Source organism: Larimichthys crocea, chromosome IX, assembly GCF_000972845.2.
Source record: "Larimichthys crocea isolate SSNF chromosome IX, L_crocea_2.0, whole genome shotgun sequence".
In the NCBI taxonomy this organism is placed as follows: domain Eukaryota; kingdom Metazoa; phylum Chordata; class Actinopteri; family Sciaenidae; genus Larimichthys; species Larimichthys crocea.
In genome coordinates this window covers 4,784,045-4,805,363 of record NC_040019.1, presented here as the reverse complement: position 1 = coordinate 4,805,363, position 21,319 = coordinate 4,784,045, and the positions used below count along the sequence as shown (strand labels likewise).

Genomic DNA, 21,319 nt, shown 5'->3' with positions numbered 1-21,319 from the left:
GGACCATAAAAACGAGTAATCTTTCATCAAGACGCAAGAAAAAAACAAAAAGTCAAAACAGACTTGATCCCTTTGGGATGACTCCCTCAAGGAAATTGAAGAATACGGCTCAACTGTTTTACCAATTCCAATTGTTTCTTGCCCGACTGATGAAAATATTTTTTAGAAACTGTAGTGAGTATAGCTATGAAAACAGAATTTGTCCTTTAAACTGTGAGTTTTGGCCCAGATTCAAACCCCCCCCTCACCATTTATTCTCAGCTCGTGGCAAACAGGCAGTCACAGGTGGGACAGGCTGTTGTAAATCACCATGTTCTCACACAGTTATATCCCCTGTTGCTGTGAACCTTTGTGACTTCTTCTTAGCAGGGGACTGTGTTAAGATTTGTCGACCCTGTAATGTCCTCCCTGGAAAAAAAAAGGGTACAATTATTACAGCAAACAACGTCAAATGCCACATGTGGTTTTTTTCCGCGTGTAAAAGTGAAATAGCAGACTTTCAGATAAACGTGAGTCTGAGCGTTTGTGGTTACGAATCCAAACCCAATCCTCATGCTTTGTCTCTTTGTAGCTGTCGAAGGTGGAGGAGGCTGAGGCTGATATGTGGGAGAAATCTGTTCATTTCCTGGACTGCACTTTAGAGATTGCACATCTGTCTCTCTGGGAAATGCATTATCTTATTGCGTCTATATTGATAGACAGGAAATAGAGAGTCCAGTTTTAAAGAGTTTGGATGTAACAAAGAAATTCAAGTTAAACTGGCACAATCACCAATTTGAGCCTCCATCTCATGTTACCTCACTTTACCACATGTGGCCCACTTCCCGTACACGAACCACTTATTATAAGGAATAGTAGGTTACAATTCCACAGAACAGAATGACGTACTCCCTCTTAAAAATCTGACACATAATAACACAAATCTTACCCAACCACCACACGAGTGAAAACCTTATTCCTTTGGCTTAAATGATTTTGTTCATGCACAATAAATACATTCATCTCCAATTTTTGACGCAATAAATTTGTAAGGGGAGATCACTGTCTTTTCAGATGCGGTTTGACATTCAATATGCACGACGAATGCCCTGCCGGAAACATTTTCAGACAGAGATTCATGCTCTCTGTCACTCTTGAGAACACAGCAGATATTTGACTGTGTCTGAACAAATGACCCAGTATGCTCTCCCACTATGTGCTGTGCTGTTTCCCAGCGTACGGCAGACCTTTCTAGTCCAGACACGCTTGGTTTGAATGTGCCAGAACTATGAAGGATTAATGAGAGCACCTGGAATAAGACTCAGTGAAACACAATGCAGGGCTGTTCATACTGTGTAAACAAGCTGCTGGATATAGCGTAGGTGTGTTTTGTCTTCACATCCCGAAGAGGTTTTTTGAGCCATGTTTTTGCTACGAAAAATCTGTCACGAGCGCGATGAATGAGTGGAATGGGACGGCACTTTTAAGTGTTTGTAGGTTGATAATAGATGCCGAGAAGAAGCATGTTTCGTCAGAATTGCTTATCCCTCCCCTCCACACATTTACAACGTCACATTTGGGGTGTTGACAATTTGTGTCAGCTATGTAGAGGTGAGAAAGAACTTTTTTTTTTTCCTAGCTCTTTTTTCCCCCATCTATTTTCATGTGGACAACCACATCTCTGCCCTATGTTTACTCTATCTTCCAATGTGGCCGAACAGAACAACTAGAAACACTTTTGATATTTGATGTGGTCGGTCAACACATCATACGAAATAGTCTTTTCCATTATGACCTGACCTTAAGAGTCTACAGTCACGCTCACAAGTGCAGCTGAGGCTGATGTGAAGGTGTGTGGTGTTGCGACAGCTCTGAAACCACAATAGTCTGACAAATGTCTCACTGAAAGCAAAACCCATTTGTCCAAAGGAAACAAATGCCCATTGGTCTGAAGGCCAGATATACACACTCTGGTGTTACAAACGTATGTACGTAACTTAACTGACATAACTAACATCCTTTTTTATTCCTAATCATGATATTTTTCGAAATCTAATCGAGTAGTTTTAATGCCTAAACTTAACCAAAGTACCATTTCTTAGTTTTTACCAAATATTTGTTATTGTTAAAAAACAAAGGTCACCATACCATCACCGGACTTCTTCCACTCCTCCACATCCATAACTGGCCTTTGCAAGCAGTGGGCTTTTGTTTTTCGGTATAACGGGCTGGCTTGACAAATAGGTTTTAGGTTCAATGGAATGATTTTTGGACTATTGGGGTTTTAGGAAAATGGTCCTTTGAACAATGGCCAGTCCTCGATAGGAATGTAGTTTTGGTATTTAGTCATAAATCTAAGTACTGACCTGATGATGGTGCAAGATGAAAAGTTAAGGCATCACTAAAGTTCTGAGGGAGACACGATTGTATTAAATTTCGTGGAAATTTAGACAGTACTTATCAAGACCTTTCACACACTCACATTCTTGCACTAGATGTGGGTTCATCCTCTGAAGATCATGAACATCTGTATAAAATATCATTGCAATCCATCAAAAAGGTGTTGAGATATTTCGGTATAAACCAAAGAAGGGATCTGAAATTCTTAGAGCTAAGCTTTAAAAAAAGTGAAAGGAACGAGAGAAAGGTCAGAAAAATGGGAAAAGGCAGCCTTGGGGGTGTTCAAAAGAGCTGTGAGGCTGACTTGGTGTCAACTCTCTACAGTGATGATTTACAGCAGTCTCCATCTACCGAATGAGGTGTGTAGGTGTAGGTTAAGACATGCACTGAGAGTGAGTATGAAGGCATCCAGCTGGCGTAAGTGACTGATGGAGCAGCTGGATAGACTGAGAATGAACTTACAGTTTACACATGGCAAAACCATCAACCGCAACTTCAACAGGCGGCTTTGCGGGGGCCTTCATTAAGTACCCTTGCATAATACTGAGAAATGTAGTGAGACACTGGAACCACATTGTTGTTTTAGAAACGATACCTTCTTCCTATTCTGAGAATACCTTTTGTGCACCTATCATCAATCTTCTAGTGTAATAACCATGTTTTCTTTCCGAGAAGGGCATTCAGGTTTATGTTACAGTGTCCACAACTAAAAGCATTTTGAGTGATTTCACAGTGAGATGTGAAGGCGGGCGATTCGGTCAGGTAGATGGAATTGAAGAAATACAGCAATGGTTTCATCCGTTTCCTGTAATTTTCCAGGTTGGTTTCTGAGGGTAAGAAAAAATCTTTTTTTTTTTCTTTTTTTTTTACACAACCCAGACTAATAGTTAAACTTACATTCAACTCTGGGGCGGTGTTTAGCTCAGTTGGCCGCCCCATGTGCGAAGGCTCAGTCCTTGCTGTGGAAGCCAGGGGTTCGATTCCGACCTGTGGCTCTTGCCCGCATGTCATTCCCCGTCTCTCTCTCCTTGCATTCCTGTCACTCTTCAGCTGTTTCTATTAAATAAAGCTTGAAAAAAAAATTACATTCAACTCTAACAAATATGCATTTATGTGTTCATTTGGTTTGAGTAGCTCAAGGCCAAGGACTCAATTACAGTCTACAATTATAATGAGCACTGCCTCATTTCTAACAATTTTTTTCTGTTCCATATTAGCTCGGAATAAATTTTCTGATTAATTTTGGATCTCTAACATTTGATGTATAATTCGTGCTCATGCCCTCCATACTGTGTTAAACGATTCCAGGAAACTCGACAGCTTTATCCACCATGACATACCAATTTGGCTCAAGAATTTGCAGTCTAAATATGCTGCAGGATGTGGGTCCATTTATTAAGCCTCTGCCTTGAGTTCAGAGTTACAGTCTGTCTAATACCAAAAAATTCAGGCAATTTAATGCTGTAATTTTGGGGTTTGGAGTGAGTCCCCTCTACCAGACGGGGCAGAGGTTTTGATAGATGCTGCAAATTTAACGAGGTGTTAGATCAGACTCCTATGACTTTCCGACTGGCTGCTGTTACGTAACACCATCAGGTAAGACAGTGCACAGCTTGTAAGAAGTTGCATCCCACAGTGTAATGACTACTTGAGCACTCAGCGCAGGAGCAAGGAGACTTATGGCCACCACCAGCTGTGGTTTGCTGTGTTGTAAAAGTCTGTGTCGTGTCCCTGTGATGTAAGTTGTTTTATGAAAGAGCTTCTTGTGAAGACGAACCTCTTCGTGGCGAATGTAATTGCTTTCTTTAGTACTGTATTTCCTTTGACATAAAAACTTTTTCCCCACTGAGTCAACATCCGTAAATCTTTTTTCAATTATGCCAGAAAATGTGAGTTTTGCGGAGACAAAAAATATTTTCTAAGTGCACCGTTTGTGTAAAATAGGCTATTTATGCGTACCAAGAGAATAAAATGTAAGTGAGAAAAAGTAAAATACTTGTGACAGTGAGTGACTACTGTATATAGTCCATAAGTAAAATTATACAAACATTTCTGCACAGCATACCGTTGTCCAGAAAATCCAAAAGAAAACACCCAAAGCTTGATAAATGATCCTATAATAATCCACCAGAGGAAGAATAACAAAAAACACATGGCTTTATTGTAAAGGATGTGTTTATAATGAGTTATTAGAAGGAGAAACTTGGATACCCCCATAAAAAGAGGTAGATTCAATGAGAATAAATACAATATTTGTAGGCTATTGATGTTTTATTTCCTTGGATTACAGTCAGATGCTTTTTGCAGTTAACGTACCACATACTTCCTGTTATTATTCTGACTGATTTGTCTTGTTTCTTTTCCGGTTCAAAGAATTGCCAGTCCTCCCATGAGAGCGCAAAAAACTTTTTCTATGCTGCAAGGGGAAAAAAACACTGCATCAGGTCAGCAGTGCATTACTTACTGGTAACACAGTACAGTTTTTGTTGTAATTGTGGTTACAGCAATGTCATAATCTTTAGTGTCTGTTTGCAACCAACCATATAAGGAAAAGTAAGAGTTAGGAGTATGAATATCAGACTCTCAGGATACGGTCATATTGGTATCATGAATAAAAATAGTCCGGAGATGGTGTCACAGACATTTGGGCTTTGGTTTTATCGGGGAGCCAGCTGCAGCACTCACTGTCTGACCTCATCAACCGCACCATGAATGTGACTCAGTCCAGGTCCTCTAGCAGACTGATGTGGTCTATTGAGCTCTGGAGGTCTATAGGGCTTTCTGTGATCCAGAACCCGAACGTCTGTGAAGGTTTATTCTGAAAACAAATGAGAGCAGATAAAACTCTGGGTGTCCTGTTCCTGACTGGATGGAGTCCATATCAGTGCACAACACAGCGCAATACAAACTAACCGCAAGGAACACCTGTGGTAGACGTATGGAAACTATGAGTCATTTGCTGCTGTTTGTTGCTATAGATACTCATGTTTATCCTTTCAAGTGGAAGCATCATCTTGCAGCCACTGAGACTTTCAAACATCATCAATACAGATTCATCTTTTTCATCTTTTTTATTGGTCAATGGCAGTTGGAAAGGGAAAAACAAACATCATTAAGACCTGTGCCTCCTCATACTGCCAAATGTGGCAAGTCGCGTGGTGCCAGACATGCTGACGACCTGGAGGCCATGTGAGCCAGCAGCCTGTCTGAAGCTCTGCTGGCCGGTAAGCACGGCTTGTTAAGGCGAGGGCTCCAAAGCACTCATTTCCTGAGTGTGCCCCGGGAAACAACGGCATGTGGGAAAGGTGTCACATCTTATCCCTGAAAGGAAAGTCAAACTTTCATCCAAAGGGAAAAGAAACACTCAAAACTCAGATTGTTGGAGGTGGGAAACACATTTGCAGAAATTCACCCCAAGCTTGAACTCAAGAGTCTAAAAATACCGAGGGCTCAATTTGAGTTGAAACATGATTTCACTGGCCAAACATTATTAGAAGTTACCCATGTACAGTACATTTGTTCAAAAGCCAGTGGGAATTGGTAGCAGCCAGTAGGAACCAATGCAAAGAGTTTCCCCAGGTCACTCCTTCTCTGCATGGGGCCGTCTGAGGAAGGTTTTAAAAGCAGGTTCTGGCCCTGATGCTCCTCCCTCACTAAGACTCCTGCAATCTTCACATCCACGCAACAATTCAGACGCGCGCACACAAGAAAGCAACTTCTATTAGGCTTACCATGACAGTCTTGTCTCACTTGTGATTCAAAAAGGAGGCAAGGACTCAAACCCACCACTCACAGTAGGCGCAGACATACGGGAAACACTGTGTCACTACAGAGAAACTGCTGATCTGGAAGCAGTTGGAAGGACAAAATGGGTGTGTGGACAGCCCTGATTCTGGCCTCGCAGCTGCTATTAAAACTGTGCTTACACGTGGAAGCCCAGGCTTTGGGTGAGTGTTATTTGAAGTGCTTGAATTTTGAATTATTTTAATATGATTACAATTTTGATGTGCCATATTGATTGGTGTTAACCAATTGCAACAGCTGTGTTTGCTGCTGTTGATGAAAATGGAAATCTTTTTGTTTGCTGTTTAAACATGCACATACACAAAAAAAAAAAAATATTTGTTTGATTTCATTTGAATCCTGCTCTTTTTCTCTGACATCCATACTGTGATGTAATCCTCCATTTTCATTATCTGTCAAAATTAGATTTAATCGCTCCACCACTGGGTATTTTAACACACTATGTATGAGTTCAATGCATAATGGACAAAGCAGACACTGTGAAAGAGAATAGAACAAAAGAACACAAAGGATTAGACACGCCATGTGATACTCACTGAGGTACGAATAAAATGCTAAATACCCCCGTCAGTTGTAGGAGATATGAGGCAGTTGAATACATTTCTGTGATTGTGACATGAGGTAGACAAAGATAAAGAATAACAGTACACAGACTTTTTTACCCCACCATCTTTCTGCCAAAGTAAAGTCACCCTGCTTTTCATATCGTTCCAGCCAGATCTGCTTGATTACAGCTCAGGAGGTTCAGCTTCCTGGCTCGTATTAATTCAAACAAAGTCCCGGCTAGGTCACACACATGGGAATAATCAGAGATGATCTGGGCGCAATATTGAACTTCAAGTCACACATACTTACAGACTCTCCTCTCTCTCTCTCCCTCTGACAAACACACTCACAGTCACACACAAATTTGTTCAAGGTCACACACAAACTGAAGCTGCAGACGACATGTAGAAGTATTGGTGTTTATACTTTATCAGCTTCTTACAAATCACTCACTATAGTGATTGATGGCGTAGCGTTCACACAGCCATTAATTCCTACAACAGTTTGGCAATAGCTGCCTGATGTATGTATGTATAAAACAAGTCCAGATTAATGGAGTTCATCATCTATCATTTCCTTTGCAAATGGGTCATTGTCTGCGTGACTGGAATTTACTGTGTTCAAATTTACAGCTGCAGTACGTAAGATTTTAGTCAAACAAAACGGCCATTCTATCTCTTTAAAGGGTTATTGGGGTTATTGATCAATATTAATGTCTCAAGGATGACTTCACAGGGGGCTGAGATTACTGGAATTCGAAACTCAACTTTCTATTTTGGGCACAAAGACTCCCTGCCCAGGGCCAAAGCACATCTTTGAGTGGCTATAATCTATATTTTTAGAATAACAACGAGTGAAATGACAATGTGAAAACAGGCAGCTGTTTTTAGCTGGGATAGCACTAACAGCTCGGATAGGACAGCAGGCAGACACTGTTAACAACCAACTGGTGAACATGAAGGAGCATTTAGCAGCTAAAGAGGCAGATATATTCCCCCAAGAGATGGTGGAGACCCAAAATAGAGCTAAAAGGGAATGAATGTTGGACTTACTTTCAGCTCAGGATGCGACGGCTCTGGCTGCCAACATCTTGGAACTCTGCCATCTCCCAGCTAATCTAAAAATGGGCAAAGACGTAGATCGTGGGTGGGCTGAATGAAGCCTGGTTGATCAAACAAGCCGCTTGTAATGGCACCCATCTGTAAATCAGCGCAGACACGCTCTAAATTCTGCATAACTTTAAGCCTTAATATAATTTGAGCCCAGGAGTTATATAAAAATTCAGCATCAGTAAAGTTGTCATGAATGCAGAAATTAGCTACAAAGACTAAAATTGTTTATTTTTTTGTTTTTGTACCAGACTGTAAACATTTTTATTTCCGCTGTGAAGTTGGAGGATTATATTTACTGTAGCCAACCTCAAGTGGCCATTTGAGGAACTGCAACTTTAGGCTTCTTTTTCCAACCATGGAGGTTGCCTCTTGGCTGCACTGTAACTATAATAAAAATAATAAAAACTGTTAACAAGCTCAACTTATCAGCTATTTAATGATATGTTCATATGGTGGCCAACTTGTCTCCAAATGGCCTTTGTCAGTATAAATGAGAGTAATGTCATTTTTACACTATTTTACATCATGACCTATGATGTGTCTTGCTATTCAGTTGGTTACTGATGACTATTGCAAACATGTGACTTGACTGTTTATGTTAACTGCATGCTGAGGTAATTCCTTCATCATTACTAATTGTGGACTAGGTACTTCTAACCATAACACCGCAATAAATCACAGCTTTCAACACGCGAGCCCTCAAATGTGTATTTGTTAAGTCGTAAAATGAAGAACGATGACCATTTGTGTATTTTATAGTTATGTTTAACTGTGCTACATTTTCATGGTGTCAAGGAGAGGACAAGACACTGGATTACTTTATGCCTTCAGCTGAACTAGTTTTATGAAGCTTGAAATCGGAGGTTAATCAGAGGGTGAAATGAGGCACTTTCTCAGGATCTCTGGTGTAAGACAACCCCAACCCCGACAAAGCCTTCCGTCCAGAAGATTTATGAACAGCAAGGACTGTGTGTCTTTAAAGTGTTACAGTAACTGGAAAAACATGAAGCATGGACTGGGTTTTATTTGTTCTCTTGTTGTTTTGTTGATTTTTGGACTTTTGTCCAGTAAGTCACACTGAGCCAAGAAGAGATCTATGTGTTTGTGCAGCTACTCACCAGGTCATCATGAATACAAAAGATTAATTTCATTTTTGGTCAAAGTGATGTTGACAATAGTGCATTTTCACTGGCTTAGTCACATTTAACTGCACACATTTTTAAAGCCCCGTGTAATTCTGAAGTACGCCGTGTGCTCGACAAAGCACGAGCGAGAGGAGCTGGACAAAAGAAAAAAGAAAATACCTCATCTGGGGATCATGCTACGCAATCTTGGCTGACAACAGCCAATCTTTCTGAGCATTTGGGAGCAATTTTGCTCCCTCACGACAGTGGGCCTTGCAGACTGCTTTCAGGGTACTTGTGTATTCATGATGTGAGCAGATGGCGGACTAGAGATTCACTGCACATCCTCTCGTGGCCTACCCAGCCCCCAATTCACTGTATTAAAGGAAGACTCTAACCAACCACCAGCCTGCATCTCTCTGGTTTTCACTCTAAATTCTGCAATACTTCTTGTTTGTGAGAACAATAAAGGATTTGTGGATGAAAATGAAAAATCACATACATATTATCAGCCAAACCGCCTCGGTGCGGACGCTTCAAAATAATAATAATAACACTATACTTCTAACTGCCTCAGTACATAGCTTTTATTTTCTTCAAGCATCTTTGTGATTCCTCTGAGCCAACTCTGCCTGCCAAGTTTGCGCTGACTGATTGACACAGCATCTCGCAAGAGCAACAAACACTAGGTCAACATCATCATCTCCGTCTTGTCGACTCAGGATGTGTTTACTCTGGGATTGGAGCACTGCTGCGGGTTGTAAATATTCATATCTCATCATCCATTACTCATGTGCTTTACTTTTCTTTTTCCCATCCCTGTCAACAGTCTATGATCTGCTCACCTCGCCTGATTGCTTGCCAGACCTGCTACAGGGGGGTCTGGCTGAGCAAGGGGTGAACGAGGCTTTCATCCTAACCACCTTCAAGTTGCAGCCCAAGAGCGGAACCTCTGTGTTTACCTTGTACAACCCCAGGGACAACAGCAAGTACTTTGAGTTCACCGTGATGGGGAAGCTTAATCGAGGTAGGTGAACACAAAAGAGTCTGTGTTACTGTTAAAAGCTGCACTAATCCATATTTCTATATATTTACCTTTGTCTTTTTTTACAATAAATACATTTTTAATCACTATTATCTCTGCTTTGCTACTGCCACTTCCTCTTTTCCTCTCAAAGCTGTGTTGCGCTACCTGCGGAGTGACAAGAGGATGAGCTCAGTAACCTTCAACAACCTGGTGCTGGCAGACGGCCAACAACACCGACTGTTGTTCCACCTGAAGGGGATGCAGCAGCAAGGGCCAGGCGGGGTGGAGCTGCATCTGGACTGCAGGCTTGTGGAGACGGTCAGGGATCTCCCTGCTGCCTTCCAGGGTTTGCCAGCAGGTTATGGTACTGTGGAGCTAAAGACCATGCAAGCTAGAGAGCAGGTGATCCATCACTTACACGGTATTTCCATACAATATGTTTGTGTCCCAATTATGAATCTGGAGGTTTCCAAATGGCTTAACTTTTCACTTTGACCTGGTTTATTCTAACAGGAGAGTTTAGATGAGCTCAAGCTGGTGGTTGGGGACTCATTTGAGAATGTTGCTTCATTACAAGACTGTCATTTCCAACAAAGAGACTCCGTCCAAACTCTGGGTAAGATCCTTTCTGCGGTCCACAGAGATGGCCACATGTTTCCTAGAATAACAGTCCCAGCAGGAGGAAAACAACAGTCAATATTTGTCAGAGTGACTTGAGTGCAGAATCCCCCAACTCTGCTCCAGTTTCACAAAATAACAGTCCCTTTGTCTTAGGGGTCAACACGAAGCAGCTGTCCAATCAAATGTTGGAGTTAACAAAGGTGATAAATGAGCTGAAAGATGTCCTAATTCAGCAGGTAACTATCACTAACAGTCCCTCTGGGGCAACTTAATCCCTGCTTCCTCACCCCTGACCTCCGAGACAGCTCGCACGGCTCTATATAAACTTGTTGATGTTTCACCTTTTACAGGTCAAAGAGACCTCATTTCTCAGAAACACCATCTCAGAGTGTCAGGCCTGCGGTAAGATGCCAATAACAGTCACATCACTCAGCAGTAAATGTGACGCTTAATTTTCAGATTGTTTAACAAGCAAAATAAAGTTGTAGATGATGAATTAAATGTTTTTTTATATATATCTAAAGGTCTGGGTGGTACTGAGATAGTGAAACAAAGGTGTGGCCCTGGAGTCTGTTTCCGAACCGATATGTGCATAGAGACAGCAGATGGTGTCGAGTGTGGACCGTGTCCTGATGGCTACACCGGTGATGGTTTCAACTGTGATGACGTGGATGAAGTAAGACTCAGTGTGTGTGTGTGTGTGTGTGTGTGTGTGTGTGTTTCTCTACTTCTTTTCTTGTGAGAATTATTACAATTACAAAGTGTGGCCACCTGTCCCAACCTCAATTGTTCTATTTTAAGGCGAGAACTTGAGTTTATAGTTATAATTATAGTTACAGGTAGGCGAAGAGTTGGCCTATAAAGACAAAAAAAAAAAAAAACATGTACAGCATGTTCATATTTTGGTTTCGATTACGAACTAACATATTGTTAAATCTACTCTTACCTCCGATGTAAACTGAAGGAATGCCTCAAGAAGGAATGTCTTCATTTATCAAATAAGCATCTTGTGACAAACTGTCCATGAATTTATCGTCACTTACATTATATCACACATACAATTTAGAAAAAATTACTGTAGTAGAGGTCCAACAGCCAATATTTTGCCCATCTCCCCAATTTTATGCCTAAAGGAGGTAAATAGTCATGTAATGCGAGGGTGGGTAATGTGCAAATTTTGTTCAATCCCCATGAGGTAAGTGTTGGTCTGCGGCTGTTGCTCTATTTCCACACACAAATTCTGCCACTATGTAGACAAACCTGTAAAGTGGCTCTTTAGTTTGTTTTGGATGGTGTATATGTAGGCAGCAGGGAGTTGGCAGGAAATGAGGTGAAACAGAAGGAGAATAACATTGTAACCATTAGGCCACCGTGTCACCCTCGTTGGTGGTCTTTGTTTGAAGTAGTACTACAGTACTATAAGTCTTAACGTCATCAAATACATATAAAAGTCATATTTGGACTGTGGGGTGTCTAAGTTCTGAGTAGCGTGACATGACTTGAAGTCGTTTTAAGAAATTAGAGCAGGGTCTTTTTCACCCAAAAGAAAACTATGAGACATGATATGCACAGGTCTCAGCAGGTGTTTTGGGCATTAGAAAAAAAATCTGCCAATGGAATCATCACATTGGCCCACAGCGTCTAAAGGCACTTCACAGAAGCTAATATGATATCATGAGATTTAGCAATGAAAACCACAGGTAAAGGTCAAATTCTCAGTCAAGGTTAAGGCATGACTGATCCTCATGAGTCTGAGGACAGAAGTACAAGGCTGTGTGTGTTTGTGTGTGTGTGTGTGTGTGTGTGCGTGCGTGCGTGCGTGTCTGTCTTTTCATATTTGCGCTGACCTCCTTTTTTTAAGGACTGGCCCCTTCAGCATTCTCCTTTTTGCATGAGCAAAACTGTCATCAAATCTAAAAGGTTTTCGTGGAGAAGCCCCGCGAGATATACGTACATCCACATATTTTGCAGCTTCAACACAGCTCTCATCCTTCTTTCTGCAGTGCCAGTTTAACCCATGCTTCCCTGGAGTGAAGTGTGTGAACACGGCCCCGGGTTATCGCTGCGACACCTGTCCGCTAGGCTACACCGGCATGGCCGTAGAGGGTGTGGGCGTTTTGTTCGCACAGACCAACAAACAGGTAAAATAAAAAAAGTGGAAGACATATGGAGGACACAAACACTTTTAACACAAAGACTACAATATAAAAAAGACAGTCCTCAGTTTATTGATAAAATATTCACTGATTACTTTTACCAAGACAAGTACAAAGGAAAAGGTGAAGAAGGTATGGAATAAGGGGAGGCAAAAATGTGGACTTAAAATATAGTTGTTGTTTACTCATTGTTTCACTGTAGTTTCCATATGATGGTTCTAAATTAAAGTCCTTTGTTTATCCCCTTTTTAAGATAATTACAAAGTAAATGTTGATTATACATGCTGTAATATGTGAGCATTTATTTAAATACTGGGTAGTTAAAAAGTACTTAAGATCTCTACTAAACACACAATTATATCATTCCATAAAAAATAAAAAAAAAGCCCCTGAGTAAATTGTTGTATATGAATTTAGGATTGATGCTTCAATGTGTAGCAGTATTTTAGTCTGGTAGCTGGTTGAGATGGAGCTTGTTTCCTAACTACTCGATGTACAATTTGTTTGTTTAGTTCAATGGTTCCCAATCTAGGGGTTGAGCCTCTCTAATGGGTCACAAAACAAATCTGAAAGGTCCTGATATAATTATTAGGAGAGTAAAGAAAGAAAAACAAACCCTGTGCTGATTTTTTGGGATTTTTTCTCGAATGCTTTGAAATTTAAAATGAAACCATGTGAGAAATTTGAAGAGCAAATATCTCTTTGAAGATACTGCTAATAACTTATAAACATCTGAAACACGACTAACTAAATTCTCTAAGGGTTCACAGGCCAAGAAGGTTGGGAGCAAGTCTTTGGCAAATTGTTGCATATTACAAGCTTATCATAAGAAACTAGGAATTAAAGCTGTGACCGTGCAGTAAGAAGTACAGTGCAGCACATTATAAGTTGAAATAAATTAGAGTAGAAGCATAAAGTAACAGAAAATGGAAATACTCAAGTAAATCAATACCTCAAAATTGTACATTTTCCTCAATTCAGGTGTGTGACGACATCGATGAATGCAAAGGACCTAACAACGGAGGCTGCACTGCAAACTCAATGTGTCACAACTCTATGGTAACGCAACTCTGTGAACTGAACACTACGCATGCCTCTCTCAGGACAATTCATTCACTTGTGTGGTTTTACAATAGCTGTCCAAAGGAAAACCAAATGTCCTCATTCCTTCACAGGGCTCTTACCACTGCGGCAGCTGTAAGACAGGTTTCACAGGAGATCAGGTGAAGGGCTGCAAGCCAGAGCTCAGCTGCGGCAACAGTCTGACCAACCCCTGTGACATCAACGCCCAGTGCATTTTAGAGCGGGATGGGTCCATTACTTGTCAGGTAGGATGCCACTCTTCTTTTTCTTTTCTTTTTTAAATCACACACTCACAACTCCATCCGCATGCTGTCTGCGTTTCTGAAGGGTTTCATTTGTCTTGTCAGTGTGGAATCGGCTGGGCCGGTAATGGATACCTGTGTGGGAAGGATACTGACATTGATGGATACCCAGATGAGAAACTTAAATGCAAAGATATAAACTGTAGAAAGGTAAGCAAAGTAAAAACTGACAACAAATCCAGCTTTGCTGTGATGGACACGTTGTTATTTTTATTCTTTTTCATTCTTTTACCGTAACATCTCTTCACAGGATAACTGCGTCTATGTTCCTAACTCTGGTCAAGAGGATGCTGACAGGGATGGACAAGGAGACACCTGTGATGATGATGCAGATGGTGATGGTATACCAAACGAGCAGGTAGGTTGGTGGAAACATTTTAACAAATGTAATAAGTAATTATTATTTTCATTACTGATTAGTGTGTAAAAGGTCAGAAAATAGTGAAAAATGCACATCACACTTTCAAGGTGACATCTTCAGATTGCTTGTTTTGTCCAACCACCAGTCCAAAACTCAATTTACAATAATAAAATACAAAGAAAAGCAGAACATCGCTACAATAAACAAGCCGGAGAAGCCAGAAAATGTTGGCTCAAAGGTTTAATTTGATTTTGATTTTTGCTGAAGTGCATTTATTCACTTTCTTGTTGAGATTTCTTTTCTCATGTCTGTCAGTAAGCTTGAATAAAAACTTGAATCAGAGAAAAACAGTCTGAACGTAACAAATTCAGCCTAACAAAGCTCAGTAACTCAGCATCATAAGTGCTGGAAATGTGGACTGCTAACTAACTGTTTACTCCTGTTTCAGGTTTTTGTGTTGATCTAAGCTTCATACAGTAGCTTCATACAGTATTAACAGAATCAACCCTCTCTCTAACTCTCAGAAAAAAAACAATTAACTGATCATAACAACAGTTTTCTGATGATCATCTAAAGAATTAAGCAGCTTTGTTTCAGCTCTGAGGCACACAGCAAGATCCATCACCCGTCAACACCAAGTTACTTGTTGCATGTGAAGGATGAATTTTTACCTCCATTGACAGTAATGATGTTAACAAAGAAACCAGACAATGCACAGGAGTCATTTTTTTGTAATATCCCTGCAGTTGTGGTCTTGACCGGTCTTGTAATTAAATCCTGAGTACTCTTTGTCAGAGACTGAGAAAAAACAAGAGTAAAAATGTGATCGACTCTGAGACGAGGGTGTAACCTTCAAATAGTTGTCTTGAGACCAAGACCCATCTCAAGTACTACAACACTGACTTTAGTAAAAATATGAATGCAGGACTTTTATTTTCAGTGAAGTATTTTCACAGTGCGTCATGTAAAGGATCTGAGGACTCTGACAGCCAAACACATGTACACACAAGCTTGTCTATTGAAACAAATCATAGAAATACCATGTGCTGTGAATGAGACCTTTGTGTCCTCTGTCTGTCTCAGGACAACTGCTGGTTAAAGCCCAACGTGGACCAGAGGAACAGCGATAAGGACAGCCACGGAGACGCATGTGATAACTGTCGCATGGTGGAGAACCCTGACCAGAGGGACACTGACGGTGACGGCAAAGGGGACGCATGTGATGACGACATGGACGGAGATGGTATGGAGAGAACACACACATGACGCTCATGCTTATATAACCAGCATCACTGAAGGCAGTCGCTGACTGTTATGAGCTCTTATTCTGTTCTCTCCTTCACATCTCCACCTTGCTCTTATATTAAATTATTCAAGAAACACTCTCATGCAGACAGATTTTACACTATACATCTGTCTAAGTCATGCCCTGGAAATATACCGCTGTGTACTGGTATGGATGTTTTTATAAGGCAGGTGAGGCATCAGAAAGAGCACTGCAAAAAAAAAAAAGTCAAGGCCAGAAGCAGTCTGACCCTCAGAGCGAAACACAAACTTTGATCATTCACCAGTATGATTACACCTCAAAAAGCCCCACAGGAGAGAAGATAGTTTTTCCTTATCGCTGCTGCTTGACCTTTACGCATTCGTGGTGCTGCTGCTGCCTCCCTGCGATGAATAAGAAACAGTATCTGGAGTCAAACTGGTGTTCGCCTACATAGAAAATGCAACAGTGCAACCTAGTGGTAAAATTCCAAACAGCATGAGTTGATCAAACAGCAGTATTCAGTTATACCCCTCTTAAATGAGTGAAACTGTCAATTTTCTCTGTGCTGAAACAGGAGCACAGCTGTACCTGCCACCTCTGAGTATATATCACACACGACTGATCTATATTCACTGCTGTTAAACAACACTAACCTTCTTTCCTCTTTGTTATTTGCTGAGTAAGGCCTGAAGAATTTTCTGGACAACTGTCAGCGTGTCCAAAACAGAGACCAGTTGGACCGGGATGGAGACGGCGTGGGAGACGCCTGCGACAGCTGCCCCGATATCCCCAACCCAAACCAGGTCAGTCACAGTGAAATGGATGGATGGATGGAAGGATGGATGGATGGATAGATAGATTTAAATATTATTTTAAATTCAGGTATTTTCACCTTGTTGTATTGATACTTTTACTAAGTACTTCATGTGTGAGAAAATTCTCTCTGCTCTCGTTTCAGTCTGATGTTGACAATGACCTGGTTGGAGACTCCTGTGACACAAACCAAGATAGGTAATAATATTGCCACACTTTCTATGTTGTGTTCTTGCACATATCTAAACAGCTTCTTCTTGATTTACGTCATGTGATTGTGTCATTCCCCATGTAGTGATGGCGACGGTCACCAGGATACAAAGGATAACTGCCCACTCGTGATCAATAGCTCCCAGTTGGACACAGACAAAGACGGGGTGGGTGATGAGTGCGACGATGACGACGACAATGATGGGATCCCTGACACTATGCCTCCGGGACCGGACAACTGCCGACTGGTACCAAACCCTGACCAGATGGACGACAACAGTGAGAACTAGTCTTAAATACACATCACATACCTCACAATCAGAACAGATTTGTTTTATATTATTGTTGATATCTTTGGCTGAAATCATTCACTTTCTTAATAGTTTATAGCTTCCATTTAATAATCCACATCATCAAATTTGCTGGAGAAGCTACAGCATGGCAGATGCTGCAAAGCCATTTCTAATTCTGAGAGCAAACTCACACAGCAGGGTGCAGACAAGAGTGAACTTCAGTACAATCAATCAAAATTAAACAAATTGCAACACACGTTCTTGTTACTTTGCTAAAAGAAAATGTCAATATTCCCCAAAGAAAAGACGTTTTTTTTTGTTTTGTTTGTTTGTTTGTTTTTTTGCTCTTTGGCAGCATATTCGGGATGTTTTATATTCAGCCTTGCAGCTCTGGAGCTTTTTAAAAAATGACATCAATTTTCTTTGGAGGCAGGCCTTTCTGACATTTTTGTGGAAGCCAGACTAAAATCTCCTCATTGTGACAAGGCAGAAAGCACGCTGTTTTTCAAAGGAATGAAAGGAGAGGACTGCTTGGCATACACAACACGATCTATTCTAGCGTCTGCAATCAAAAACTTACTTTTAATAAATGTAGGTGCTTTGATCATGAAACAATTTTTCCCCCTAAAAGAATCTAAATCTTCCCTCTGTTCTCCCAGATGATGGAGTTGGAGACATATGTGAGTCTGACTTTGACCAGGATAAAGTGATTGACAGGATCGACAACTGCCCTGAAAATGCTGAGGTTACCTTGACTGACTTCAGGGCCTATCAGACGGTGGTGCTGGACCCTGAGGGTGACGCCCAGATTGACCCTAACTGGGTTGTTTTGAACCAGGTGAGATTACTGAGTGCTATACAGAGGAGTTTTAGCTCATTGATTAGGTGTCTTTTCATGTGTTTTTGGCCTTGAGAGGCAGCTGTTTTTTAGTGAAGAAGCTCTAAAAAGTCACTGAACACTACCTGCTCAGAACCAAACAGCAGGCAGGCACAGTTAGCAACTGTCTGAGAATTGCTAGTGCCAGATATTTCCCTCAAGAGTTGCTAGACCAAAAACAGAACTAAAACACAGTGAATATTGGACTTAGATTCACCAGATGGCCAGTGGCACCCTTCCAAATGAATGATAATGTTGCTCTTCTGGATGTGTAAATAAGCAATTGCTTGCTAACAAGTTCACCATATCAAGTTAGTGGCAAAATGGCAAAAAAAGCCAGTTATTGCAGGTTTAATCCATTGCTAATAACTATGTACAAACAAGTCTCAAATTAAGGCATCAAAGTGCAGAATTCCTTATTAACCACTCTCTCTTACGCAGGGAATGGAAATTGTTCAAACCATGAACAGTGACCCAGGACTCGCTGTTGGTAAGACGTTGAATGTCAGTCACTAAAAATACACGATGTCCTCCAAGAAAGCCCATCAATAATATAGTGACGATGACTTTCTGTTGTCAGGTTACACTGCTTTCAGTGGAGTGGACTTTGAGGGCACGTTTCACGTAAATACAGTGACTGATGACGACTACGCTGGCTTCATTTTCGGCTACCAGGACTCATCCTCCTTCTACGTGGTGATGTGGAAGCAGACTGAGCAGACTTACTGGCAGGCAACACCCTTCAGAGCTGTGGCCGAGCCTGGCATCCAGCTTAAGGTAAGAGTAAGGTCACAAATCCCCAGCAGCACATTCATACTCTCTTTGGTCTCTTGACATATTTTTTCCACATTTCTGCTTTTCTCTTGCCTGTCTGCTTCCACATCCCCCGACACATCCCTCTGTCCCTCTGTTGCTGTTTGGCAGGCTGTGAAGTCTCGATCAGGCCCCGGGGAGCACTTGAGAAATTCACTGTGGCACACGGGAGACACCAACGACCAGGTTCGTCTGCTGTGGAAAGACCCAAGAAATGTAGGCTGGAAGGACAAGGTGTCCTACCGTTGGTACCTGCAGCACCGCCCACAGGTTGGATACATCAGGTACGACAAAAACTGCTGTCTACATATCAATAAAGGAATACTTGAACATGGCAGATTCTTGCCAAGAGTAAGACGAGTAGATTGATACCACACTCATATATGTCTGTTCAATATGTGCCAACAGCATAGCTTAGCATAGCTTAGCATAGCTTAGCATAAAGACTGAAAAAGGGGGAAACAGCTAGCTTAATCTAATCTTTGTTTCAATTTTAACAAACCAAATAGCATTTTTTTTAATTAGATACATTTAGATTTATGTTAGGCAATACCTTTCCACAGAGCCACGGTAGCTGTTTTACTGTTTCCATTCATTTTGCTATGCTAAGCTAACTGGCTCCAGCTACATATTTACAGAAATTACAGTGGCATTGATCTTTTTTTTAATCTTATTTCCCAAAATGGTAAACACGGAAGACACAACATAGATTAAATCCCTTCTTGTGTTTTGTCTAGGGCACGATTTTATGAGGGAACTGAGCTGGTTGCAGACTCGGGCGTGACTATTGACACCACGATGAGAGGAGGGCGACTTGGTGTCTTCTGTTTCTCTCAAGAAAATATCATCTGGTCCAATTTGAAATACCGTTGCAATGGTAAGGACACACTAAAAACAATTCACGTATTTCATTTTTTATTGCTGTGATGATATGCTGGGTCACACTTGACTTGTATTTGTGCTATTTGGAGAGCAGTTTGTTTTTGATACATAACAAATCTTCCTAATGTCCTTCCTAACTTGTGTCTGAAAAGTGGGACAGTATTAGTACTTTTCTATCGCGTTGCATAAACAAAACCTCGGCTGTGAATAGGAAATTAGTTTGTCCTCACTTTCTTGTAGATTCTGACCTTGCCTCATGATACCTCACTTCTCACTTCCCCCCGCAGACACCATCCCAGAGGATTTCCAGGAGTTCAGCACTCAGCACGGCGTTGACTCACTCTAAAGCTGAGACAAGAATATGACAGCAGATCTCCAAGGAATGCTTCTATGTGTGTGTGTGTGTGTGTGTGTGTGTGTGTGTGTGGGTGCACAAGTGTGTGTGTGAGAGAGTGTGTGTGTGTTTGTGTGTCTGTGTATTGATGTGTACAGTTTCTGTGCATATATGACCGCAAGATTTGTACTGTATGTGCATTTATCGTGTGTGTTTCTTCTTCCAGTTTAATTGTCTCTTAAAGACTAGCTGATTACGCTAAATATTCTAAGTTATAATGTTTTTTGACTGAACATGATGCAACATGACATGACATATGGCTAATATTCATCATTTCAGGATCATCAATACATTTAGTTTTAGCACATCATCAAGATAAAAACGGTATTTTGCACTCAATACATTTTTTTTTTTAGCTCATGTGTATTATTCTAAACATGCTCAGACTGCTTTGGATCAACCTCATACTGATGTTCATAAACTGGTTGCATTTCTTCAACCATCAACATGGTGTACAAGATGAACAGACCACGTTTTTGTATGACTCGTTTTCCAGACTGTGCCTTGTCTTACTTACTGTAGATTAACTGAAAGCTCAGTGTAACCCTGTTTCCTCTTTCCATCATTCGGTCCTTAAGATCTTGGTCATTCCACACATGTGTAGCTGTGAACCTGGACAAAATAAAGGGCTTTAAAATATGATGAAATTCATGTTGGTGTTGATTTAAAACGTAATACTCTTTTTTTTATATATTTGTTTAAACGTGCCAATACAAAAGAACCACAAAATGCACAAAAGCTTTTGAACAATCTCCAACTCAGATGCTAATACTCGTGAAACAAAGAGCACTGTTTTACTCGAGCAGGAAATACCTCCGAATAAGAACATTGTTCTCCCTGATTAGCAGCTGAGATAAATAGAAAAGCTCTGGACTTTACTCCAGGCAGGGAGTCCTCCAGAAAAGAGACAGCTTGGAGTGTTTTTTTAGGCTTTAAAATAGAAAAGAAGAGGCTGCATAACATCATGCTTTTATCAAGTATGTATGCATTCATTAACTGAGCTGGTGTGTTAGTTGGTAGATAATAGAGCTGTGATTTATCTGCAACTCAAAGAGGTAAGATTTTTATTTTTATTATATAAGAAGTTAAATGACTCACCTGTAAGTGTGGCTTGATTTTTGCCAAAAGTGCTATTATGTTAATTGGAAAATAATAAAATGTGATTGATAAATGCAATAATAGAACAGGGCATAATATTTTGTCTGTTGGGAATATTACTAAATTAAGAAATCTAACCTGTAACAACCAGTAGCAA

At 40.8% G+C, this 21,319-nt stretch overlaps 1 protein-coding gene across 1 annotated transcript; it reads left to right on the top strand.

Annotated features, from left to right (window-relative positions):
• The first annotated feature begins 5,986 nt into the window (after positions 1–5,986).
• thbs4b (thrombospondin 4b) lies at positions 5,987–20,706 on the top strand. Its single transcript, XM_010735294.3, has 22 exons — positions 5,987–6,326; positions 9,795–9,992; positions 10,144–10,394; positions 10,506–10,608; positions 10,767–10,849; positions 10,964–11,015; positions 11,138–11,289; positions 12,617–12,754; positions 13,751–13,828; positions 13,945–14,097; positions 14,200–14,304; positions 14,405–14,512; positions 15,599–15,758; positions 16,467–16,585; positions 16,741–16,793; positions 16,891–17,084; positions 17,758–17,936; positions 18,417–18,465; positions 18,556–18,752; positions 18,900–19,072; positions 19,526–19,665; positions 19,958–20,706. The coding sequence occupies exons 1-22, from the start codon at positions 6,248–6,250 to the stop codon at positions 20,014–20,016; spliced, it is 2,823 nt and encodes a 940-aa protein (XP_010733596.1). The 5' UTR covers positions 5,987–6,247; the 3' UTR covers positions 20,017–20,706.
• Positions 20,707–21,319: the final 613 nt, after the last annotated feature.